This window comes from Mycteria americana, chromosome 1 (assembly GCF_035582795.1).
Source record: "Mycteria americana isolate JAX WOST 10 ecotype Jacksonville Zoo and Gardens chromosome 1, USCA_MyAme_1.0, whole genome shotgun sequence".
In the NCBI taxonomy this organism is placed as follows: Eukaryota; Metazoa; Chordata; class Aves; order Ciconiiformes; family Ciconiidae; genus Mycteria; species Mycteria americana.
This window is the reverse complement of record NC_134365.1, coordinates 78284051-78311093: the sequence shown is the minus strand read 5'-3', so window position 1 is coordinate 78311093 and position 27043 is coordinate 78284051. Positions and strand designations below refer to the sequence as shown.

The following is a 27043-nucleotide window of genomic DNA, read 5'->3' as shown; positions in this document are numbered from 1 at the left end:
CAACATCTGCAGTCTTTCCCTCATCCACTAAGTGGGTCACCTTGTCATAGAAGGAGATCAGGTTAGTCAAGCAGGACCTGCCTTTCATAAGCCCATGCTGGCTGGGCCTGATCACCTAGTTGTCCTGTATGTGCCGCGTGATGGCACTCAGGATGATCTGCTCCATAACCTTCCCTGGCACCGAGGTTGGACTGACAGGCCTGTAGTTCCCCAGATCCTCCTTCTGGCCCTTCTTGTAGATGGGTGTCACATTTGCTAACCTCCAGTCATCTGGGACCTTCCCAGTTATCCAGGACTGCTGATAAAGGATTGAAAGTGGCTTGGTGAGCACTTCGGCCAGCTCCCTCAGTGCCCTTGGGTGGGTCCCATCTGGCCCCATAGACTTGTGTGTGTCTAAGTGGTGTAGCAGGTCGCTAACCATTTCCCCTTGGACTGTGGGGGCTTCATTCTGCTCCCTGTCCCAGTCTTCCAGCTCAGGGGGCTGGGTACCCAGAGAACAACTGGTCTTACTATTAAAGACTGAGGCAAAGAAGGCATTGAGTACCTCAGCCTCTTCCTCATCCTTTGTCACTATGTTTCCCCCTGTATCCCATAAAGGATGGAGATTCTCCTTAGCCCTCCTTTTGTTGCTCAAGTATTTATAGAAACATTTTTTATTGTCTTTTACAGCAGTAGCCAGATTAAGTTCTAGTTGGGCTTTGGCTCTGCTAATTTTCTCCCTGCATAACTTCACGACATCCTTGTAGTCCTCCTGAGTTGCCTGCCCCTTCTTCCAAAGGTCACAAACTCCCCTTTTTTTCCTGAGTTCCAGCCAAAGCTCTCTGTTCAGCCAGGCCGGTCGTCTTCCCCACCAGCTTGTCTTTTGGCACATGGGGACAGGCTGCTCCTGCGCCTTTAAGATTTCCTTCTTGAAGAATGTCCAGCCTTCCTGGACTCCTCTGCCCTTCAGGACTGCTTCCCAAGGGACTCTGTCTCCTAAACAGGCCAAAGTCTGCCCTCCAGAGGTCCAAGGTAGCAGTTCTGCTGACGCCCCTCCTTACTTCTGCAAGAATCAAAACCTATCATTTTGTGATCACTATGCCCAAGACAGCTTCCAACCATCACATCACCCACAAGTCCTCCTGTGTTCGTGAACAAGAGGTCCAGTGGGGCGCCTTCCCTAGTTGGCTCACTCACCAGCTGTGTCAGGAAGTTATCTGCCACACACTCAAAGAGTTATTTGCTCTTAAGAGAACACTGATGGCTAGTTTCAGATTTCAAAAGTGAAAAAGTCTTGCCCTTTGAACAAATTTGTACAAGAGCCAACCCATCCCAGAAACAACACCATTACCACACATATGGACACAGTAGATTAAGTGCAGAATTTTGCCAGTTCACCCCAGGTGACTACCTGGGCTATTTTATTTCTCATAAGTCTTGTTGCTGCCAGCACTAAGGGTATATCAACGCTACTCTGTAATATAAAGACAGCTGAGCTGGTTCTAGAACCAACTTAAATAGTGGAAACAACCTATATTTCTTCACAGGGTAGACAAACCTACTCGTAGGTCTGCACTAGGACAGCTAGTGTGCTTTCAGTTCACATTTAGAACTGGCTTACAGTGCACGTTGAGATGTTTTCCGTAGGAAAGTTGGAATAATACTGCCAAAATACTTGTAGTGCAGATCCACCTATGTCAGATAAGCTAGACATTGTGTTGGCATAGTAAAATGATCCTTATGAGGAAAAAAAAAGTATTTTTGCTAGTTTAACCACAACTGGCAGCTTCTTGTAGCACTGTTATATTAATCAGGGGTTGCACCCTTTCCTGACTTAGCTAACTGTGCCAGCAAAATTAGCTGGCTTTCCCATTGCAATGTGTCGTGGTTTTAAAATGTGTTAAACAGCATAGTGACATTTTTGAGCAGGAACACAAGTTATCATTTCAATACTTGCTGGCCAGAAAACCATTTTAGAGCCTTTTAGAAAGCACTAGCTCTAGTGCTGTAAGACAGGGCATGCTTAAGGTAATAACTTTGCAAGGATTGATGCCTCATGGTTAGCCAGAGTTAAAGTACAAGTCGGTACCCATACAGGGGGTTGGAATGGAATTTAATTAGATTGTAAAGGAATGGAGTAATAATTCATATTTGTAAAAGGAAACATCCTTTCTAAAGTTGATGGAAAGAGGGAAAAAGTATTCATGAGAATTCTGAATTCCTTTGTATTCGACATGTTTTAATTAATCCTTTTTTCTGAGTTCAATTTAACTTTTGTTTAACTTACTCTTCATATTTTTTCACTTTTGAGCGAAATAATTTTTGAAACTGTTTTACAAACCCAGAGTGATGGAAGGTTAGAAACCAATCTGTTTAGATACAGATACTGATTAACAATGTTCAAGAACGTGAGAATGAAATAAAATTTAGATGTCAACAGACTTTTCACAGGAAGGTTTATTTTTCAGAAGAGGCCATTTTGAAAGGAAAATGTATCAAAATTGTTCCCATAGAGACTATAGGTAGTTCTTAATTTCTGTATATATACAGCTGACAACATATTGGTGAAACCAAAAATTTATTCACACAAATTTTTCACTAGATAAATTGTTCATATATTACTTTTTTCTCAAATGGATAATAAAAATACACTAGCCAGGTTTACTGCCATGTTTATAGATACACATATTCTCAGGTTTTAGAGCTACGCTGTAATATAGAGGTGAGCAATATTTGTTTATTAGATTTGGGGAGATTTTTAAAACATGCCTGTTATAAAACTGCTAATCTTTCCTTCATAACTTCTTTTATTTCTCAATAACATCTTTTAAATCACATGGACAAAGTGTTTCCAATCAACTAGGAGAATTTACATTATTAATTTAAGACTTGGTAATTGTAATATTTTAAATTAAAGTACACTTGCTCTGGTTCTGTACTGAAAGTACCTCAAAAACACAAGCTTAAGTTTCCCTAGAGAAGAGCTTTGTATTTCTTAAAAGCTGAAATGATAACTTGATTAATAATAGACATCTGTAATCACTTTAAAATGCATCCTGTCCTGCTCTCAAGCTCTCAGAAAATTATTACAAAATGTTTCCTTATCATTCCTGCCTCATGGGAGACCAAGAGCCTTCATAATTTCGGAGTCAAAATTCAGTTGTTTCAGATTACTTTGTTCCATGAATAGACCAGACTTGATAGTTTAGTTTTACTAGATTTATTTATTAATTCATTAATGAAGCACTCGTTTCAGCTCACACAGCTGGCTAATCTTAGAAGCTGGTTGCACAAAATCACTCAGCTGCCTTGTTTGACTCAGTAATCCAGGTATACATCTGAACTGTTTAGTTCATTAAAAATAAGGATTCTGGATGACTACAACTAATCTTTGTCAGCTGCCTACACTCATGCTGATACAGTACATGCAATGAGAATATATGAATATTTCAGTCTCTTAACAAAACTAAGTGGTGTTCAGAGCATTAGGAAAGGTTGCAGCTCTTGGCTGCAGAAGGAATTTTGCTTTTGAGAAGTGAGAAAGTTGCCACTAACTGGTAGCTGAAGTTAGTTATCAGTGTCAGTAAATCATCACAACTGCAGCTGTTATTTTTACATAGCCGACTGTCTCCCCAAAGTAATTTAGGTATTTTTCCCCAAAATGAGATCTAATGTATCAGGGAAGGGCCAGTTGTAGGACAGACAACAATCTAAAATTTTCTGACCTTCATCTGCAATAAATCCAGGAAATCAAATATTTATCCTACCAAATGCAAATACGTAATGAATTGCACCAAGAAATTGATTGCTAAAGTTTATTTGCACTACAGCTACATTATAGTAACATCTTTAATATCTTTAGTTTTGCTATGGAGACAGTGAGGAATTTGGCTGTCAATAAAGATTTTGTGCTATCTTAAGGAAGTTTCTCATCAGTTAAATTTTGTGATTAAAAGGTCTGAATGTACCGCTGATTCTCTAAAACTAATTATCTTGTAACAAAGGAATCCTTTAACTTCTGTGTCAGATTCTACTGTGCAATGTACTGCATAGTCAGGGTAGGAACTGCTGAAATCAAATTCCAACTTGCATGTGTATGATGTGTCTCTCAGGATGTAGGTGTAGGACAGGTCACAATGGTTGACTAAATGCATTGGTGAAAAGGGAAAGGGGTAAAAGAGGCAGGAGATGAATGAGCGGCTTTGACAGTTGGCAGTTGTAGCATGTACAGGTTTCTTGGCCTTGTCCTATTAATAACAGCTATGGACTGCTTGAAGTTCACAAGATGTTCTTCAGGCTATACTTAATAGCTTTATTTTTTAGGACTCATGCATGTTGCCTCTTCATAACTGTTTGGAGAATAGCTGAGGTAAATAATAAACATGGGGGGCTGAAATAAAACAAAGTAGTTCATATTTTCAATTTTAAAATTTATAAAATAAGAGGGAAGAATTTCATGACCAAGTTAGTCTAATATAAATTTGCTCATTTTTAGCAATACTAAAACTCTAACTGCAATGCTTTATCTGCAGTTGTGTAGAGACTCACACATGTGCAACTTCAACCATATGTGTAGTAAGATGTTTTTAGGGAAGAGACACTGAGTAATGTTAAAGCTGCACTATAATCCAAAAGGTTTTCTGCCAGTTGTTCCTTTCATAGGTTGTTTCAATTGTTTCAGGTAAGACAACTGTCAATTGAAAACTTGAAAACTAGTATCTGTTTTTCATAAACATTTTCTTGAGGTTATTGCAGTGTGAAACCACATGTTTTCTTAATAATCAGATTTTCTTTCATGCTGGTTACATTGCTGCCCTTGTAATAAGACTGTAATTTCACTGTAAATAGCATTCATGAACTCATCCTAGATGCATTTTTTAAGCCTATTTTAACATGAGAAGTGAGCAGAACTGGACTAGAAGTCTGGTTTGGATCACAGCCTTTTCTTTTCCATCTAGTTTTAAACAGCTTTCTCAACCTCTGTGATTGTCTCGGCCACATTATTCATCCCCTTACTGCTGCCACAATGCAACCAGTGCTGTCTGTTGTCTTCAGATGAGCAAATGGGTTGAGAGGAGGCCATTTCCCTGCTGGTGATCCTCTTTGTCCCAACAATGTAGGAAGTGCAGCAAAGCTAATAGGTGTCTGAGGTTAGCGAGGGTGTTTTCCAGGAGGAGACTGGGGAATAAGAGAGTATGGAAATCGGAGCTTTTCTGGGTATTATTTAATCATAACTGTGAAAGATGACCAGGCCCCAAGAGAATGGAGGAAGAAGTGGAGGGAAGCCCATCACTGCAACTGCTGCTGTGGCATGATTTCCCAAGGCCAGGTCACTGGTACTCACTAAGCTTGGAAGACCTGCTGGACATTAGTGTGAAAAGAGGGAGTCATCCTCAGTTATGTCACTCGTGGTGGTATGTTTTTACCTATATAGTTACGTCTGTATGTAGATGTACCTATCTTGGTATAACAGTGATATACCTATGTATCATTTGATTAACTATGAAACTTAGCAGAAGCTCTGTGGCTCTCTGCGCTCTTGTAATGCTGTAATTTTATTTACTTTGGAAGAGTTGGCAGCTATTGGGGTATTTATTAGCACCTTCTGAGCACTAAGAAGATATAAACAACTGAAACCGAAAGGACACTAAAGTTACACGCACAACCTTGCTGTAAAGTGTAGAGCCAGATTTAAGAGGAGGTATAGGAGGTATAGCAAATATGTTTTTTAAGGAAAGATTGTAAGAAGTGGAAGTTCTTAGCCTAAGAAAAGGATGGGTGAAGATATGATGGCAGGTTTTGGATGTATTAATTAAAGACTGATGCAAGGAGAGGTGTAACCAATGTATCTGTAGGTAAATCATTCTCCAGCTCCACCGGGGATAGGATGGGCTTGAATTAAAGCAAAGGAGCTGCAAGTTAGACATAGGAAAACCTTTCTAGCCATGAGGTTAGAGAAACACTGGAAGGGAATTGCCTGAGAAGGCTGGAAAACCACTCTGGTGGTGGAGATTCTGTGAACTTCTGCTAAGAATGGTTTAGATGTACTTAATCCTGTGACAGAAAGATGGACTAAATGATGTCTTGAATTGCCTTGTTTTCTGTTATTCCATACAGAGAGCTAACTTGTGAGGCAGTGCTGATGTATTTAATAAATTCTCTTCCTAGCTCCTTTTGTTCTTTCTAATAACCAAAAAATGCAAAATGTGCAATGTTTTTGAAACATCTCTTCTAAACATAGCTTTTCTTTTCCTTCAAAGTGAGGGGAAAATTATTTCTACATAAAAATCTCACCACATGAAATGGTTATTTCTCTTGGCAGCTTTTCTTTCCAATGATTCACTGATTCGCTTCAAGAAAAGACAGCTAGATAAAACTATAAGGATAACCAAAGCAATGTATGTAGCAGCAGAGTAAGAGCTAAAATGTCACGGTGTGTAAGTAAAAAGTAAAATCTGGTGTAATGATCTGATAGATATATCTGGTCCCTGCACCTAAAGTACATGGTGAGGAGGGAGGTTAAAGACAAACAAGTTCAGTTTCTGTAGTGGTGGTGAGATTAGAAGTTACAGTGCAATTGCAGGCTCTTCGTTGGCAGAAACAAAAACCTACCCACCTGCTGTGTCTCATATTAATGTCTGTTCTCTTTGATTATAACATTACAGCACCTTTCCTTTGAATGTTGCTCTCTCTCAATTATTCATTGTTGCATCTTCTGCAAGGGAAAGCAATGTTCCTAACATAATCCTTATTCTGTGAAAAGATAGCAAAGCACTTAAAAAAGATGAGTAAGGACCATTTCTTCTATTTCATAGTAGACATGTTGAAACACAGAGTGAAAAAAAGCCTCTAAAACTGTGATTCCTCAGCCATTTCTTTAGTCTACTTGCAGAGATACTTGTGATTGCTAGCAGAAGGGAGGAGGTGGTGTGAGGCTAGGAATCTCAAAGGATATGGCAAAGGATGGGCATTCTCCTTCCCTCCACAGTGACCACAAATAAGCTTAAAATGGTGCATTAAAAATGAAAACTGGTGCATTAGACCACCTTTCTAATCACTGATTTACAGAACTAGAAAGGAAACCTAATCTCTTAGCATCTGGGCCCTCAAATTTTATTAAAAAAAAAAAAAAAAGAAAAAGAAACTACAACCAAATCTACCTTTCCTCTTTCCTTCAAATGTAATTCTCTAATGTTAAAGAGCCCTGTCAGTCTTCGCTAATAATAATCATAAAAAATTATTCAGCTAGATCACTGCTAATTACCATGTTTTTATCATCTCTATTCAGTGGCCTAGCATTAGGAAATACTTTGTACGATCTAGGCACTTTCTTTTAGTGTGCCACCTGTTCTCCTGCCCATCTCTTCCACCTGGCTGACAGCTCTAATAGCGCAGAGACATCCTCATGATACTGCACTAGATGTGACTGCTTTAGTCAGACAACAGCATGTAAAAAAAAATTTTCGAAATGGTCAAGTAGTGAATGGTTAGTTGTATCTCTGTCCTCCTAGAAATGGTCATGTTCAGTTTAATGATCACTGAAGCAGTAGTTACAAAGTTGGAGCATTTCCCTGTCATCACAAACGTGTGTTTATGTATAGATATACACGGATTATGTCACTCTCCTGGCCTTTGATGTGTGGCTCTAGTGTTCTAGTCTCTTGCTCTGATCTTCCCAGCTGGCACTTAATAAAATACAAGCATCACAAGACTTGGATTAAAATGCCAATTTCATTGTTGCCAGTTCTGTTGGACATAATTGAATAAATCTTCCCCTCCCTGAAAAGCTTCTAGATTTCTACATACAGTACTGATTAAAAAATTACCAGTAAGGCTGTATATACTCAATTACTAGCAAGACTGTACTTTTCAGAAAACACGCATCTTATTTCCAGTCTGAGCTAGTCTTCCATAACTGATACGCTTCCCCCCCCCCATCATTCTGGTCTGGTCAAATTGCATGCTACTGAGATATTTTACAGAAATCTGCCATATTATTACTATCTTTAAGCTACCTTCATCAATAACAACACTGAGGGAAATAAAATTTACTTTACCATAAGCCCACAGTGATATGCATTCATTTTATTACTCTCCTTAATTATGTATTAATTGGATTCTATATTAACCAGTCCATTAACTTTCTCTAGATCCACATCATGCTCACAAGCTTGTAATTACCTGGATTATCTCATTTACTTCTAAAAATGTCCTTAGGTTTCTTCAGGTCCTCTGAAAGCTGCCATAGTTTCCCAACAAACTGAAAAAAGGATATAAATGTGCCCCAGCCAGCTCTTCTAAAATAACTGGGTACAAATTACACAGAATTGCAAATATCAAATTATGAACCTTAGTATCAACTCATTAATGTCATCCTAAATTATTCTTGATATGGAAATATTTAATAGTCTCAGCTATACCAAACATCTGTCTCTTCCCAGATACACAACAGAAGTGCGTATTGATCTCTTTTTAATTAACTGTTACTGAAGCCAAGATTTCCCTCTAGTAATGAATCACTATCAGAATTCCTGCAGGTTTGGTTTACTCAGGAAAAAATCTTATTCCTTTTATTGCTAACGATATTGGCAATAGCTTGTTCTTTATATCTGTTTTTCTTGATTAAACTCCTACATTCTTAACCTCTGGCTTATATTCAGTATTATGCTTTTTTATGCAATTCTAACTTTAAGTCTGCTTGGTGTTTTAATTAATATGATACTCCTTCTGAAAAAAGGTGGCGGCATTTTCAAACAGGATTAATGCTTAGAGAAATATTCTTAATTAGCATTCATAGTTTGCTGCACTCTTTTTTTTTCATGGTGTTATGGTTTCTAATTGTTTTCCCCTTGGAAGAACTGACTTATTTTAAAGCTACAAATACAGTGGTTTGGATGGTAATCATGCTTGCAGATAACAGTATAAACTATCATGATTTCTTGTACAAAAGTTACACTGATTTTTAGGTTTGTGATCTGGTTTTTTTCATATGCTAAGATGACTTCTTGGAGAATCTGCTTGTGCCAGACACAGCATTTTTTGTTAGTGAGAAATCTTTTGTCTCTAAACACTTCATAGATAACACTGTGTCTCTCCTCCTGTGCCCACATATGTTACTCAGAATTTAGTTATTCATGATAATGTTGATTTTCACCCCCTCCGCTTTTGTTACATGCAGGTGCAATTGTCTTGGGATTTTAATTTGATTCAGTAGGTTGTAGTAGACACCTGTTAGTAAACTACCTAGTATTTATATGATACGGTGCTGATTTCATAAGCATTTGGCATCATATTGCTCTTGAGCTGTCAGAAACAAACAGTGTAATTTTTGACATAAACTGCCATTTTCCTTTCTTTTTTCCAAGTTGCTCCTTTATAAACACCTTAGAACAATTTTTTTAACAACCCAAGAATTAGTCTCACCCCACCAGCTTTCAGTAGCACCACGTAGGCTTTCTGGTTTATAGCCCAAGCTCCCAGTGTTGTTGTACAAACCAATGAATTACCTCTTTATTATTCTCTAATGTCAATGTGAGTTCAGGACGCTGATGACCTTATACGTCCAGCGTTAGTCTGCATTTGCAGTGACAACAGGATAGGGTACCAGATGTTCCTACTGGTGTTGATGACAACACTTGCATTGGGACAGAGCCTCTGCTAGAGCTGTAGAATGTGCAGCTGGTGACGTTGAATCAATGTGGATACAAAATGCATTGTGGGGCTGTTCTGCAAAAAACTAGGATAGCCTTTTTATGATGACTGCCAGCCAAACTGCATCACATCTCACCCTCATTTCTAGGAAAACAAGAAATAATAATCCCATGAAATGCTCTGATTCTAATGAAAAGACATTTTTTGAAATGTTTCCAACCATCTCAGTTGCTCGACCCACTTTCTGAAGGACTGCACCCTCTAATGGGGTAAAACAGATTGACTTTCAAAGCAGCCAATTTATTTTTATATTGTTTATATCCTTCTAGTCCTTATAGGCATAATACAACAGCCCATTCTTGTGACAGTAAAACAAGCACAGTTTTGCTCAATGCAGATTACAGGGGAGGTATGAATATCCAATGAAGACTTTATATGATTCATCTCTACTCTGGGTTAATGAAAAGTATGTAAATAGCTGTATACATTCATCGTGAAATGAGAAAGGAATTGTAACGAAATCATAGAAAGGAGAATTTATTTCACTTCTAAGTCCAGAAAAAAGTATGGGTTTTTTTTCTTATTGTGTGAAGCCATCTCATTTTACCAAAGCTTTGTGGGAAAGCAAAGGTTTGAACAGTGAAAGTGAGATGAAAGAGACATTTAACCATGATGTTGCATCTTGTCAAACAGGTAATTCTCGAATGGACCAATGAAAGCCAACGATGACAAGTTGTGGTCAACAGTCCTTCAATGTGCTGATGGTTCTGCTTTCGTTACTCTTGTCAGCAGGTAACTTTTATACTTTGAATTTATCTTTCACTGATGTGTGCCACAGGGCAAAAGTAGTTGCAATGTAATACTGGGTTCCTACAAAACAAACAAGATGAAAAGGATTTTTAATTGAGTAATAAATAAAGAAAGCCTCTTTGTATTTAAGAACTGGAAGCTGGAATTTGAAATGAAATTGAAAATTCAGTTTAAGAAGGAAAAGGTGGTGGGACACTGACATGGTAAAGCAGGCTGAAAATTTAAAAGAAACAAAGCTACTGTTTTGATATGCTAGTTTTTCAAAACAGCATGTGAATCTAAAAGAAAAAAGCACGCTCCACACCACTATACAATCCAATCAATTTGCTAAATAACCATCTATTGGAAGCAGAGCAAGTCAGGTTCCAATTGTGTGTTTTTATAAGTGCACACAAGAGTATGTAAGCATGTGAAGGATTGAACTTGGAACATCAGCTATTCTTGAGATGAATACATGTTAGATACAATGTAACCTGTCATATATATTTAAAAGAAAAATGCATGACATCATGGTACACAAATATTATGTTATTTTCTTGAATCTAAAGAATTGACTGGACCAGCGAGTGGTTCCAGAGATTTTTCTCCCGATGTTTGGTAGATCTGCCTTAGATGTTTGCTACTAGCACACAGAAAGGATTTGTGCAGAAATCTGTCAGTTGTTAGATTGAGAATTGGTCGAATGCTATGATTATTAGTTGCATTTGTTCTTCAGGAGTTATTTATGGCATTAAGGTTTTCTGTAATTATGAATGAATATTTTTAAAAAAATAATTTAAAAGGTTCTTAATCCAAATAGATTTGATCCTATGAGTTTTTAGCTCTCAGTACAACCTCTTTTATCCTCCATTCTTGAAGCACTTTTTAATCCAAAAAAAATTTTTTTTCCATCACTGCTCCTTACTGCCTTGTACTACATCACATCCCGAACCACCTTAAAACTTTACCAGGCATTATATATCTTAAAGTATCCTTGTGCTCTAGTAAGAGTTGTTACTGCTCTGTCTGCGTAATGCCTATAATATTCAGTGTTAGATCCTCATCAGTTAGTTCAAGTGTGCATTTTGTTGCCCACAGTCTCATTGCTTGTTTGCTCTGCCTAATCTTAAAACACTCTTTTCCTTTAGAGTCCTTCCACTGATATCCCTGTGTATGGCGCTGCATCCCTAGTTATGTAACTACCCTCCTCCTATGTGCTAGAATCAGGCACAGAGGTTGTAGCAGCTTCTTTGTGGTTTTCCAGGTTAAAGTCATTTCAGAAAGCTATTTCCCTGGTGCATGAATGAAGCCAATTATTCAAGAAGACTTCAGTGAATGTATCCCAGTGATTAAACGTCACAAAACTTTTCCAGCTGCTCCAGTCTCTTCTGTTGATTTTTGTTAAGTTTTCATACCTTTACCACTCTTTATAGGGGACTCCTACTAGATAGCTCCAGAGATTCCGCTTCTCCAGCCATTTTCATCAAGATGATATAAATACCTATGTTCCAGTTGAATGGGACACTGTGATTACACCATGTGTGCAAATAGAAGTAGTCAGCCACTGGTATATATACACACTTATTCCCTCAAATTCAGACATAAAGCCAGCGTTCTGGTATTTTTTTCTCTTAGAAGAAAAGTACCGCCTCTGAAGTACAATGTTTTTATTTGAAACTAATGACATATAGCTTTTACTTCTTACATAATTTGTCTATTAACATCACAAACTATTGTCTTTGTAAATGTGTACCTTATCTTCTTGTTGCTTCTTGGCTATTAGTATTTTATTATCTGACATCCATTATTAGCGTGTAGAGTACAGGCTTTATTTTAAATCATCACAAGCGTTTCATGCCAGTCTAACTCTGCTCCTTGGGGAGTTTTACTACTGACATCTGTAGGAGTGGGTTTAGGTCATTGCTAACTCACATTTTACAGCATGAAGTTTATTATTTATTATTTTGCAGCCAGCATGAATGTAATTTTTTTTGTTCAAGACAGGTTCCTTTTCCATAAAGGAAAACTACTGGCTTTATGCAGTGAGAATGACAGGGGAAAAAAAGGATGCTACTCTCACATGAATGATATGAACATCATTTTTAAACTGAGCTGAAATGAAAATCTTATGGCAAGAATCCTTCTGAGTTCCCTAGATTTACAGACTTCTGTCTGTAAGATCATGCTTTATTTCCAAGTCTTTGATGTACTAAGATTGTGAATCTTAGTATTAAATTTCTAAAATCTGTATGCATGGTTGAAAACTGCACTTAACAGTTGGAAGCGTAACTTTCACTGGCTCCACAGGCGGATTTAAAGTAAGGGCATGAGTTACAGAAAAGTTCCCAGAGCAGCTGTTCTCAGGGCCCGGTCTTTGTTGTGTCAGAAAAGGAGAGAAGCAGTGACAGTGGCAGTGGAGCAGAGGTGTGGTCAGATACCAAGGTCGTGGCTCAGAACGAGGATGAAGTTTGGCAGCTTTAGCTGTGTGGTTAGGAAGGAGATGCAGTTGCCTAATGTGGGCAAAATGTTCTCAGGGCAGGGACTGAAAACAAAGGCTTCAGTTCAGAGTAGGTAGTCTATGGCTCCATTTAAAAAAAGGATGAAATTGGATTGAGAATACTGAAACTTCAGACTGATGTTATTTCCGTGCTGTCACGATCACAATGGCATGCAATTTTAGGATTTGTGAACACTTACTAGTTGTACTAGCTGCACAAGGAATGCATGATGAAGGGAGGAGCAGCATGCAGTCATGCGAGAAGAATACCCTTTCTGACCACTAACTCTTAGATTTGCTTTGCAGTAATGTTGATACTTATATTCATTTAATGGATTGAAACACATTTATAAAATCAGGGATGATAGCAAGGCTTATATTAACAAGCAAAAATTGACAGATTATTTGCACATTACAGTATTTTTCCTTTGAAGTAGGAAATGAACGTCCATATAGCAAAATTATCAGAGGATCTCAAATGATTGTCATTGTGCTAAGTAAAATGCATACATGTGAATATTTCTGTGGATCCATATGGAAAGCTTATAAAGACCAGCCATTCTGAAAGCCTTGGGGCTTTAAAAATTTAATTAGCATTACACAGATCTCTAACTGTGAACAGATAGGGAAGTAACAGTTTGATGTACACTGGCTGTTTACTTTTTAAGGTAGAGTAGATAAATCTTAAGATGGCTTAAATCAGTCATTTGAAGCATGACAGACTATTCTCCTCTCAAAATTAGTAGGAACAGAGATAGAAGCATCTATATCACCTGTTCAGTAATACTTTTCAAAAATAATATGAGAATTTGCACATGCAACTCCACTTCAGAAACAGCTGCCGTGTTTGCAACAGACAACTTAAGAGCCTTTCAGGTGTAATACTTTTTTCTGAAGTATTTTTGTAGAAATAAGGCTCCTTAATCCTCAGGATTTAAGCAGTCATTTTCAGGAAAAATACTTTTAAAAAATCACACTTTGTTTATTGGATCTCTGATTCTCAGAGAAGCAAAGACAGCAAGTAAAATTACACAGATTACAATAAACTGATAAAGTTTTTTCACTGTGTACTAACTCTGGCGGGGATAGGGTTCATTTTCTTCACAGCAGCCCGTATGGTGCTGTCTTTTAGACTGGTGACCAAAACAGTGTTGGTAACACACCAGTATTTTAGCTATTGCTAAACAGCTGTTACACAGGGTCAGGGCCACTTCTCTTTCTCATTGTGCACCCCAGTGAGGAGGCCAGCATGGGCAAAAGCCTGGCAGGGGACACAGCTGGCACAGCTGACCCGAACTGGCCAAAATGATATTCCGTACCATGTAACGGCATGCTCAGCAATAAAACTGGGGTGGGAATTTATCCAAAAATTGCTCGGGGACTGGCTGGGCATCAGTCTGCTGGTAGTGAGTGATTACTTTAGCATCACTTGTGGGTTGGGGGGTTTTTTGTCGTTGTTGTTGGGGGGAGGTTCTTATTTATTTATTAAACGGTCTTTATCTCACCCCACGAATTTTCTTGCTTTGCCCTTCTGATTCTCTCGCCCATCCCACTGGGAGGGGGAGTGAGCAAGCAACTATGTGGTGCTTAGCTGCCTACCAGGGTTAACCCACCACACACTGACTACCAAATTCAGATTTAATTCAATCATCATGTTATGCTGTTATTTGTGCATTTTACTATTTAAGGATTTGCTTAGGACTACATTTCATTACAGATATCACTCCTCCTCTGACCTGATGTTATCTTCATTCTCCCTTCATTCTGTAGTTATCCTTCCCCCAATTTTCATCCCCAAAGAAGTTTGGGGTTTGTTTTCCTTTTAAAATGGGCAAAGGACCCATCTAGGGATCAGGGAACACTTTCACATGTGCTGTTAAGTAAACCACTTTGCAGTGACGAGCAAGCTAAACTTCTTAGAGTCCTATAGCCCTCTAATGCATCTTCACAATGCAGTGTCTCTCTCAGAGCACTGAATAATTTCAGAAGCATAGAAGTATTCGATTGCTTATGAAACATAAAGAACTAGTTTTAATTTTTATAACATGCATTAGATGTATATACAAGTCAGGTATAACCTTGCTGGGCTGCTGTTCACTTGTGGTAGCTTAACACAGGTGTAATTTACCTAAGCTAAGTTGTAGTAATAACATACGAAAAATGACATTTTTGCTATCCTGTTATTTGCAAAGCTAGTTCTAGCAATAAATATCTTCCATTAAAATGTCCCAAATTTGAAACCACCATCTATACTGGAGGCTTCAAAAATTACTTACATGTAAGTAGTTGTAATAATGTAACTTTTAAAAGGAAAAATAAGTTAATATATCTTTAACCATAAAAGGCATTATACCTGCATTTTGAAAAAAATGATGATTCTGTTGATAATGCATGATAAACAAAATTTTTGTTGCACTCCGAGGCTTTGCAGGTGTCAAAGAAGAAAATTTTGTTTCCGAAGAGCAGCTGATATAATCAAAATGCAGATATTCCAACTAAGAAGGAATAAATCAAGATGGCTAAAAAGTGAGAACTGTCAAACTGATCAGTTCAGATGACTTTTATTTATTTTCTCTATGGCTGCAACTGAAGTAGTACATACATTAAGTCATCTAATTCTGATAAGAAATCTATAGGTTCAGTGAAAGTTATCCTTCAGCTGGGTAGGGAGAACATTGGACAAGGTGGGGAGAAAAAAACCAAACACAAATGTTCAGGACATAAGCAACCCCTAAAGCAGAAGAATGGAAAGATATTTTTCTTACTAGAGAGCTTATTGCACAGCTTTTTCAATATAACACTTATGTAAATTTGAAGCATCCAAAGCTGGCCATTTATCAGAGAAGGATTAGATGGGTGCTCTTCTGCTGGATACTGTAAATATAAATACCGTGGATAAACATCACTGTTGGAAGTGCAGTGCTACACTGTGAAGGCTACCCCTTCACTTGCATTTATTAGGTCCAATAATAAGACTTACTTTCTGTTTGTTGACATCAGGCATGGACTCACCTTTTTTCCTCATAATGATGACTAGTGGAACTACACGCATTGTAATGCATGTAATGCACCCTTACAAGCTGATATCAAACATTTACAAAACACTTAGAGACCTTTATAGGTGCCTAACCATGTGCATCTAATGCCATTTGACTTGCCCCAGATCATCCATGTGTGCACCACACCTACAAGAGACCCGCATCTCCTCCACTGAAAGCTGGAGACCAGCCAGGACAGCCTAGGGAAATCTTAGCTGGCACTGGAGACCTGCATTTAAGTAACTGAATCAAGCTGCTGTTCTTGTTAGAAATCAAATACTTAGTTAAAGGTTCTATTTAGTTGGTGAATTTCTCCCATGCCACATGTCTCTTTGTCTCTTCCCTTATTTTCTAGATTTAACTTTTCCAAAAACAAATGGTACATAGTTAAAACTAAAATGATGATGGGACAGAGTGCAACCTCAGCAAGTTTCCTGTTGATACAGAATTGGGAAGAGTGGCTGATATGCCATAGGGTTGTGCTGCTATCCAGAGGGACCTGGACAGGCTGGAGAAATGGCCTGACAGAAACCTTCAACAAGTTCAACAAGGGGAAGAGCTAAGTCCTGCACTTTCTTGGGGAGGAACAACCTCAGGCACCAGTATATGCTGGGGGCCAGCTGGCTTGGAAAGCTCTTTGTCTGTGTGACTCCGTTAGTAGGAGTGCTGCCAGCAGGTCGAGGGAGGTGATTCTTCACCTCTACTCAGCACTGGTGAGGCCACACCTGGGGTGCTGTGTCCATTTCTGGGCTTCCCAGTACAAGAGAGAGGTGCAGCTACTGGAGAGAGTTCAGCAAAGGGCCACTGAATGATGAATGTGCCTGGAGCATCTCTCACATGAGGAAAGGCTGAGAGAGCTGGGACTGTTCAGTCTAAGGAAGAGATGGCTCAGGGACCTGAGCGGGGGGGGGCGGGTAAAGAAGACTGAGCCAGGCTCTTTTGGGTGGTGCCCAGTGACAGAACCAGAGGCAATGGGCACAAACCGAAACAGAGAAGGTTCCCTCTGAACGTCAAGAAACACTTTTTCATTGTGAGGGTGACTGAGCACTGCCACTGGTGGCCCGGGAAGGTTGTAGAGTCTCCATCCTTGGAGATACTCAAAAGCTGTCTGGGCACAGTTGTGGGCAACTGGCTCAAGGTGGCCCTGCTTGAGCAGAGGGGTTGGACCAGATGACCTCCAGAGGTCCCTGCCAACCGCAACCACTGAGTTTTTTCAAAACTTAATAAATCCTGGAACACTTTCATTATTGCTATGTTAATTAAGGGGGGGTGGAGGGAATTAAGTACTTGTTCAAACAAATATATGTTCATGCAATTCATGCCTTGTGGATTTTACAACAGAATTTGAACATGCAGATTTGTTGCAAGATTTCCAGAGGGTTTTGAAAACCTAAGTCTAAAGAAAGACAACTTCTTTACTGATTATAGCATGCTCAGATTTGGAACACACATTTTTCCCAGGCAGGGCAAGAACCGATATGTAATTAGTTTTCTCAAGATCTACGTTCCTTTGGAAATAGCATTCTTCTAGCACTTTCAGTTCCTGACTAAATTAATCTACAAAAGGATTTTCTTTTTTGTGGAAGTAATGGTGACAGGTATGCATGTGTGCGCATGCCAGTGTGTGTGTGTGTATATATATATATATAAAAATGTAAAATGTTTAGAGTGGTTTTCCTTCACTCAGAGGGCAGTATAAATTACCTTGTTTTCTCTTCAGTTTAGTACTCTGTTTTTTGTTCTAGGCTCCCTCTGTACACACAAATAAAGAAGTAATCTCCACTGTCACAATCCTTAAAATGTGACTAGACCTACAGAGAGAGCGAGATATTCTTGAAATTAATATATTTTGTAAAACTGAGAAACAAAAGTGTTAGGAATAGGCTTTTTTAAGCAACATAGAAAGAAATGAGGATTAGACGGATAAGGTTCACAGATGCAATTACAGATGAACAGGGACTATGTGACCACAGTTAAGCTAAATCCATGCAAGTCATTATCGGTAACCTCTTGTACTGGTAAACTGATACAAAAATCATACACCAAGTTACAATGGTTAATTCTGTCAGTCTAAAGTGAATATCCTTTATTTATTGGTGTAACCTTATGAAGTGCAGCTACCCACAGCATCGCTGTGCCTCTGTTCTCTAATCAGAGTAAAAACATTTCTCTGCTAAGAGTATTCAGACTCTTGACTTCTACATTTCACTTGCCTTAGAGCGTAAGGCCTTTGGGGGGTCTGTACAGTACATGTAATCTTAAATGATGCCATAAGGCCTACTATAACACAAGCTATAAATCAGTTGAAATGTTGGCAGTATGTGGAAACAAATACTGTCTCTTACAAGACTTTTCAGATCAACCAGGAAGTTGCGTGTGGTTGCTTATGACCATACTGGAAGGGATCTATATCCTGCCCCTGTGCATGGTTGATTAGCTCAGGGAAATGAAAATGATCACATAGCTTCCAGTTCAGAGCTGTTTGCAACCAGTAGGCTTAGAGCATGGTCAGAGAGCTTGCATCTGCCCACAGTCTTAGCATGTAGATGTAACCACAGTGTGCCTGTTGCCACACAACAATCAGCCTCAAGTCTGCATTCAAAGGATATATGTGGAGAGCATTTCATTTTCTTTTTTTTCCAGGAAAACTGATGGTGAAATCAGTATGACATATTTCCATAAAAAATGTTCTCAGAGATGTAATAAACACTTTACATGAGAATTTAATAAAGGAGAAACGTAAGAACTCCCAGGAATAGCTGTATTTCTGTTAGTTCTATCTATTTGCAAATTCAAAGTTGCTCAGATCTGTTATACTGTTTTGTAATTACTATTTCTGGGAGACTAATCCCTATCAAAGAATGACCTTTTAAGTAGAGAAGATATTTTCTGTCAAGAATAGTGACTGTAAATCAAGTGCCATCAAACTTTTACTGCTGTTTTTACACAGACCTTTTGTTTTTATGAAGTCATCCCAGGAGAATCAAGCATGAACATTGTTGAGTGTTTATGGATATCCATGTGTTTAGAACAGCAGTATGAAAAAATTTCCCTAAATATTTTTGTGCTTCTTGGCATGGAGGGCCTTTCTTCTCTTCCCTTAAAAGAAAAAAAGAAACATAGTAACAATAAAAGTCAAAATACAATAAGAGGCTAAATATTGTAATCTTTTAGTACTAAATGTTATGATGTTGAAAGTTCTGGAATATTAATGTTTTTCAGAAATCAAGCAACAATATTTTAAGCCTAACCAATGAAAAATTATAGTTGATAACATACAGATAACACAAGTGATTCACAATATTATTCTTTGTTTTACAGTGTTGTCCGCACATTTTCGGGTCTGTGAGCCATATACGGACTACAAAGGTCGCTACCACTTTGGTTTTCACTGCCCCCGTCTTTCTGACAATAAATCTTACATCTTTTGCTGTCACCATAACAACACAGTATTTAAATACTGCTGCAATGAGACAGAATTTCAGACTGTTATGCAGATGAACTTAACAGGGAACGCAGATGGATATATGCATAAGTAAGTAAATGAGTTTTAAAGTACTCTTCACCAAACTGTTCCTGGTCTAATAACATAGTCTGAGGTGTACTTAATGATGGGAGCAATTAGAATAATTGCGCATACAGAAAAACATTACTAAAAGGTTTTTGCTGCTACAGAACTCCTAAAAGAAAGGATATTTTAGCTTTGCTTTCTTTGCTTTGACATGGGCTATAAACATTCCTAGGAGAGCATGTACGTAAAAGTTGCATATAAATGAAACAAATACAAAGTTACACATAAAAGTTACAAAAGTCTCTCCCCTGACCCCAATCTGATCCAAACTATGTTTAAATGTATATCAGTAAAAATAAACCCCAAAGCTGTCCCTAGGGGAGAGGGGGAGTGAGTTGACATTTTCCATATCAACCCAAATGCACTATTTTGAATCTCTGATGTTTTGAATATAAATCTCTCGTAATCACTGACCTTGGGGAACAGAACGTATTTGCTTATATACCAACATTGTGTGGTCTCCTTGCCTGTTACCTGGGATACTTCCCTGTACTGCTGGGGCCTATCCTCTAAGATAAATGTCAGTAACTTTTTTTCTGAAGAACCAATAAGTAGCAAGTAGATCTTTATTACTGATTACCTATTTACGATGACAAAATCTTCACTTGTGGTCTGTCTCCTATTTAGTATTTGACATTTTGGCCACACTAATCTGCTGCAATTTCTCTTGGTGCAGTGAGCAACTTTCAGCTGATGTAAACCCCCAAGGTCGAATCCTGATCTATCTGCTTTCCCCTGCCATTTTGTTCTGGTATCCAGCCCCTCCAGGGCAAGGAAGGGGCAGATTAAAGACAACTGGAATTCCAGTCTGTTGATTTTTGTTTACAACAGGGATTTTAGTGTTTTCTTCTGCAGTGGAAAAGTCAGCCGGTGTGTTGTCATTCATTCCTATGGAAGCAGGTGCGAGGCTGCTGGGAGACTATGGTGCTGGAATGCTGATGTCAGCTCTTTTAACTCACTGTGTGCAGCTGCGTCCAGCATCAGCCAGCTCATGGCGTCAGCAAACTGTCATCTTCTTTAACAACCGCTCCTCATACAGCTCTGCCTAAAGAAGTTTGAATCTTGCATAGATGTAGAAGTTGCATGCTCTAACTTTACAGATGTTAAAGTGACAACCACCTACTATAAAGAAGTCTATGTACTGTGTAGTGTAAAAGAGAGACAAAAATAGACTCTACCCATATAAGATACCTTTAAATCAATGTGGATCTATACTGTCTTGTTACTGTATGTGCAGCTATGTCCTTGAAGTGAAATTTCCTTGTCTTGGCCTTGTAGTGCATCTGGGAACATCATGAGAACGTGTCACACAGAATGCTGGGGAGACAATTCAAGTCCAACAGGCCCATTAAAGGCCATCCATTTTCTCTACCCTTTGTGCAGGCCAGACAATCTAGAAACCGGTAGCACCCTCACCTGGGGCTACCCAGCTCTGCCAACATATATGCCTCCAGGCAGCCTGGTGGAGTTCATACCACAATATGCCCCAGTGCCCCCGTGCAATGCATACTCTACATATGCTCTGTGGTAAAAGTAGGATGTGCTCCCCCTTACTGGGATGACCGTGCTACCACAGCAGCAATCGGATGCCTGCCTGAAGAGAGGTCCTCACAGGACTCTCAGTACAGAAGGGCTGTGTGCGTAGTCACAGACAGAGCCAGAAACGGCTTCGCACTCAGAGTGATAAAAAGAGAGTCTCAAGAATGGAGTAGTGTGGCTATTGCCCCCACACTTTCCCAGTTCTTTGTCTTACACACAGCAAATTTGCTTTATTTCTTCTCTTACTGTTCTGTAAACCCTGCACCAACACTGCTGAGCAACCAAGTCTGCTTAACAGGCAGCTTCATCACAGAGTCTGGGATGTTACTGGCCAATTGTAGTTCAGCCAAGTAGAAAGCCAATGCTTCAGGCTTTTTCCAGTATCTCAGCAGCTACTCCATGTAGTCATGGCCAGAGCTTACTAAGGTAAGGCCCTTCTGTTCTTCCTTTCACCAACAACCTGAAATGGACGGGGCAATCAGCCACTTTCCAAAGCAGACATGCACAGAGGAACAGGTACAGTCTGATGGCAAAATATGCCCTGGGATGTAGAACATTTCTCTGCCTCCTGCATTCTCTGTTTGCGTGCCTGCTCACGTCTGTACATGTACACACACCCACAGAAATAAATATAGGGCTGTTCATATTATAGGGCTGTTGTGTGTGAGCAGTTCCTCAACGGGAAAAAGGTAATTTGGTATTCTATGAACTACAGTATTTATTTTAATGAAAATATTTAGAGCATAGTGTAAGTATTATATTAGTTTTCATTTAGCAATCTGTTTTTTTTTTTAAAAAAAGTCACCTCATTCAGTTGTGACGGAGAAAGAGCTACCTCTGTAGTATTTGTTGGTAAGATTCATGGCTGAGAATCACCTGCAGACTATTTGCTGTTTATGTCTTCAGTCCAAAATTTCCTGTGGACATTAACTATGTGCTGATCTTTTGCAAAGGTATGTGAAATCATGCTAAATACAATAAAAACCTTCTGGAGATGTAGCTTAGAGAAGTGCAAGAGTGGAACCCGTATTGCCTTTTTGTAATTTCCTGAAACATCACTTCCGATAAATCAGTCAGGGCCAGGAAAATGAAGAGACGCTAGCTTTCTATGTAAAACTCCACCAATGTAGTGAGGCAGAAGGAGAGAGATCTCTTCACCCTGAGCTCACTGAGATCGGTAGAAAACTTCCTGATAATTTTAGTATGCTCTGGAGGGGCAGAAAGAAGTGAAGCCTAGATGCCTACATTAAAAACATTGTAAAAAGCATCTTACTTAATACACTCTGACTTTATTTACACATATACAATAATTAACTTTATTTGGATTCTAATACATTCAGGGTTCACTTTACAGTAACAAAGTTAGCTCTTTGTTTAGATCTAATTTCACACACCACTGAAAAAAATTCTGATGAAACCTACTGTACTGTGGCTGGGGAGAATGATTTAGAATATGGGAATAGCAATGAACTGAAAAAAAGGATTATAGTTTTCAGGGAAGAGTGATTCAATATTATTATTTCAATATTATTATTAGGTTTATTTTTCCCCTTAGCCATTCTTGTGATCATCAGAACAAATTTCTTGTTTTATAATACAGTTGAGGGAAAAAATTAATGAAGTGACTTGTAACTTCTTTGTCATGGTACAGCTGAAAAAACACATTTGTCTTCTACAGTCACACAATATAACTCTAGCCAAGTTTATTTACATTTCTTCCCTTACTATAACAAAAGATTTCTATGTTTTTATAAGTGCAGAATACTGGGCTATTTTATCTTTGCGATCATGCAGATTAATCAGTCCATAATATTTTTGAATGTGAACTATTCATTTAGTATTAAATATAGAAATACCAATGATGACTAACAGACAAGAAAAGTTCTGCCATCCAAAGTATTTTCCATAAAACTTTGTCTAATAAGTTGTTTGACTATTCTTAAAAATAGTATTCACTTGAATCTAGTATTCATACTCTCTCAGATTTTCTATTATGCATGTTTTGGTGGATTATCAGCAGTACTACTACGCTAGGGGTCCTTAATCTGATACTGGAACAGTGTTACGGCAGTCTGTAATGCATCCATGTTTTTCCTTATCTCTTATTCCAGTTTTTCAGGGTTGAATGACTTTTGCACACCATGCTACAACATTGCACCAAAAGCAATGTGAGGATAGAATAGCACTATCTTTCTTCGTGTACAGCATGTCCCCTGCAGAGCTGCCATTTGCTTAAATATCTCCCAGAAAGTCATCTTTACAAGAAAGAAAGAAAGAAAAAATTATCAATTCCACTACCAACTGTTGCAAAAAGATGTAATCTAGCTGGGAAGACCTCTTAGGTACTACAGTAACAGATTCTACAGGAAAACACAGGATTGGGCAAAGGCCTTGACATAATAGTAAAAACAAAACAGGAAAAAAAAAATCACATTTAAAGTGTACATGCAAAAATTTTACAGATTTCCTCTGTGTTACAAGTACCAAGGCATTTGCTAGGATGTAAGCTTGCATTTCCTTGGGGCAACACTTAAAAAGTGTTACTACTGCAAGCAACAGCCCCATTTAAGGAGAATAGGGAAAGAAACAGTTTCCATGGCCATCTGCCCACATTTAAACTCTGCAGCTGTAGAATTCTGCTCACAATTGTTTTGATTTGTTGTTTTTTTAAGCCTGAATTCCCAAATGAATTCTTTTCTGTTCATGTGCTGCACACAAAAAACAACAAACTCATCTAAAAAAATATAGCTTGGTCCTAACCTGCTTGTCATCTGTCTCAAAAAGTTAATGAATTGGATGGAAGGAATCACATGGGTAAGAATAATAATAATAATGATAATAATAATAATAATAATAATAATAAAAGAACCTGTCTTTTCATTTGTGTGTAGGGATGTTGGAGAAATCGAAGCAGGATTCTGTAGATGGAATAGGAGGAGATGGATGGTAAAAGTATTTATTGTTCTTAGAGAGCGCAATTCAAGGCTCCCTGAAGTCAGAACAAATCTTTCCATTTCCACAAGTGGGCTCTGTATTAAGGCTATACCATATATACATCGTATTTCTATAAAAGATTAAGTATCTTAAAATAATGAGCTACTAAGCTTTTCTGATAGGTCCATGAATTACCCTGTTTCACAGAGAAGCTAAAAGGAAATTGTCTTATAAATTTTACTCCAGATATGGCTTTTGTATTTGTGTGCCAGCAGCAGCAGAGGACTGGGCAACATACCTTTAGAAGTCATTTTCAGTGTTATATTGCTATACCTGTGTTGAACCTAAACAGAAACCTCCAAAATGACTGACTGGGAGGGGCAGGAGCACTAGCGGGGCAGGGCAAGCTTTCCAGCTGGGGAAGGGGAGAGGAGATACAACAACCACACCAAAAAAACTTAATATATTTGATTGTCCCTGTGAAGGAACAAACCCCTGTGATTTGAATCTCAGTAAATTTGGAATTTGTTCACACTTTATTTTTAATTGAAATGAAACTTCTGCACAAAAGTACAGGAAAATCAAGATTGCAAGATGAAACTTTTACAATTAAATCATTCGGTTCAATGAAATGAGAGCAAGTCCTAGGAGTTTTTTGATTCCCAGTTCTTTTCTGTGTCTCTGGCCTTACTGTTATTCAGTGTAAGATTGTTTATTTTCTAATTAAGACATCTTCTTAATTTGTAGGGAAGTTTTAATTTTTACTATATTTAGTAGCCATCAGCAGAATTAGTATTTTCTACCATCTTAATAGTTTGAGAAATAGAACACATCAAAGTATGGAATTTCCCTCTGTGTACAAAACATACTACCTATTAATTTTGCTTGTGATTTTTCACAAGGCCCTTTTGATAGTGCTATTGTCCCACTGTCTGTTAATTAAAATAAAGCAGTCTTTCATTTTTGTACTTGAGAAACAGATGTTATTTAGAAGGAGCAGATGGATAACTCGCATATGGCATGATTAATAAATTGTTGCTTTAAATTGGAACACTCAAAATAGCTCTAATTTTTGCTAATCAAAATTTTGATGGGGGAAACTAAACACCTAAAATACAAACAAATTCTTTTGAGTTATAGACTATAAGAAATGTTCCTGCCTCTCACATTGTTGCCAAAACAAAAATAACACGTGTTCTAACATTTCCATTTTTACTATGGATCAAATACAGCTTACCTATTTGTAAAATGGATCCTGTTGGCATTAGTGATGACAAAGAACAGGATTTGTTACAGTGGATTTCTTCCTGACTTCTCCAGCTTTCACTTCCCTTTTATTTATATTAGCAGAAAATAGAAAAGTTTACCCCAATAGGAATAAATTCACTGAAAGTCAAGAGTAGCACTGCTGACAAGCCTGGATTAACCAGATCCTGTTATACTTTCAAGTGTCTGGTCTGCAAAGATTTTAATGCATTACAAAGGTCTATCCACTGTTGTGTGAAGTTAGGCATACATGTGTAAGTCTTTAACGGAGGCAAAGACTCTTGAGTCAAGGGTTTTCAGAAGCACTATATTTTGTCTGCGTCCAATCCTCCTGGAAATTTACTGAATATTTTTTAAAATCCTAGGCTTGTGTAATCCTGAAGATACACAGGAAAGGACCCATTAATAGCTCTGACCTTCCTCTTGTTACTTACAGTTATTTGCTATGGAACCTCATTTAATCTAAGCACATTATATCTGTGTAGTGGAAAAATCATTCCCTGGAGAGGAGAATCAGTCTTCTTAACTGCTGACAGGCAGCAACACAGAAATTAAAATTCTGATTTCTTATCTGATTTCTTATCTGATTTCTTGTTTCAAATCCTGATTTTTTTAAAGTATAAAATGAAAGAGTCATACAAAAGCTTAAATGGAAGTGAAAGTTCAAAGCAGAGAGTTGAAATGTTTTAGATCCAAAAAGGTCTGGGACAAGTGCCAGGTCCTGCACTTTGGTCACAACAACCCCATGCAACGCCACAGGCTTGGTGAAGAGTGGCTGGAAAGCTGCCCAGCAGAAAAGGACCTGGGGGTGTTAGTCAACAGCTGGCTGAATATGGGCTGGCAGTGTGCCCAGGTGGCTAAGAAGGCATCCTGGCTTGTATGAGAAATAGTGTGGCCAGCAGGACCAGGGAAGTGATTGTCGCCTTGTCCTTGGCACTGCTGAGGCTGCACCTTGAATACTGTGTTCAGTTTTGGGCCCCTCACTACAAGAGAGACATTGAGGTGCTGGAGCATGTCCAGAGAAGGGCAACGAAGCTGGTGAAGGGTCTGGAGCACAAGTTCCATGAGGAGCGGCTGAGGGAACTGGGGTTGTTTAGCCTGGAGAAAAAGGAGGCTGAGGGGAGACCTTATCGCTCTCTACAACTCCCTGAAAGGAGGTTGTAGAGAGGTGGGGGTCGGTCTCTTCTCCCAGGTAACAAGTGATAGGACAAGAGGAAATGGCCTCAAGTTGCACCAGGGAAGGTTTAGGTTGGATATTAGGAAAAATGTTTTCACTGAAAGGGTTATCAAGCATTCGAACAGGCTGCCCAGGAAAGTGGTTGAGTCACCATCCCTGGAGGTATTTAAAAGATGAGTATACGTGGTGCTTAGGGACATGGTTTAGTGGTGGACTTGGCAGTGTTAGGTTTGCGGTTGGACATGATGATCTTAAGGGCCTTTTCCAACCTAAATGATTCTATGATTCTATGTTTTTAAAATGTCAAAATATCTTTCTGGCTTGCATCTATAATATGTCTTCTCAGCCTTTTTTCTTCTCACAGCACTTCCGTTTTGATCAATGTTCTGCTAAAATACAGTTCCCTCAAAGTTTCTCTGAATGTCTGTGAAAGAGAAACATGGTTGAGTGTGTGTTCAGTTTCATTCATGTAAGTTCAGGTTCACATAGATGTGGGTTGCCCACCTATTACTTTGATATAATTTTTCTCCAAGACTGCCTTCCTAATGACATTTTTTACTAGTATCCTTCTGCTTGCTCTTGTTTTTACAGTCTCTGGTAGA

At 38.5% G+C, this 27043-nt stretch overlaps 1 protein-coding gene across 1 annotated transcript in view; it reads left to right on the top strand.

The window, feature by feature from the left end:
• SHISAL1 (shisa like 1) overlaps positions 1-27043 on the top strand; it is an 84711-nt gene that overhangs the window by 30696 nt on the left and 26972 nt on the right. Inside the window, exons 2-3 of the mRNA XM_075491736.1 lie at positions 10324-10422; positions 19276-19489. Coding sequence (XP_075347851.1) covers positions 10356-10422; positions 19276-19489 — 281 coding nt within the window. The 5' untranslated portion in view covers positions 10324-10355. The remainder of the gene's footprint in view (positions 1-10323; positions 10423-19275; positions 19490-27043) is intronic.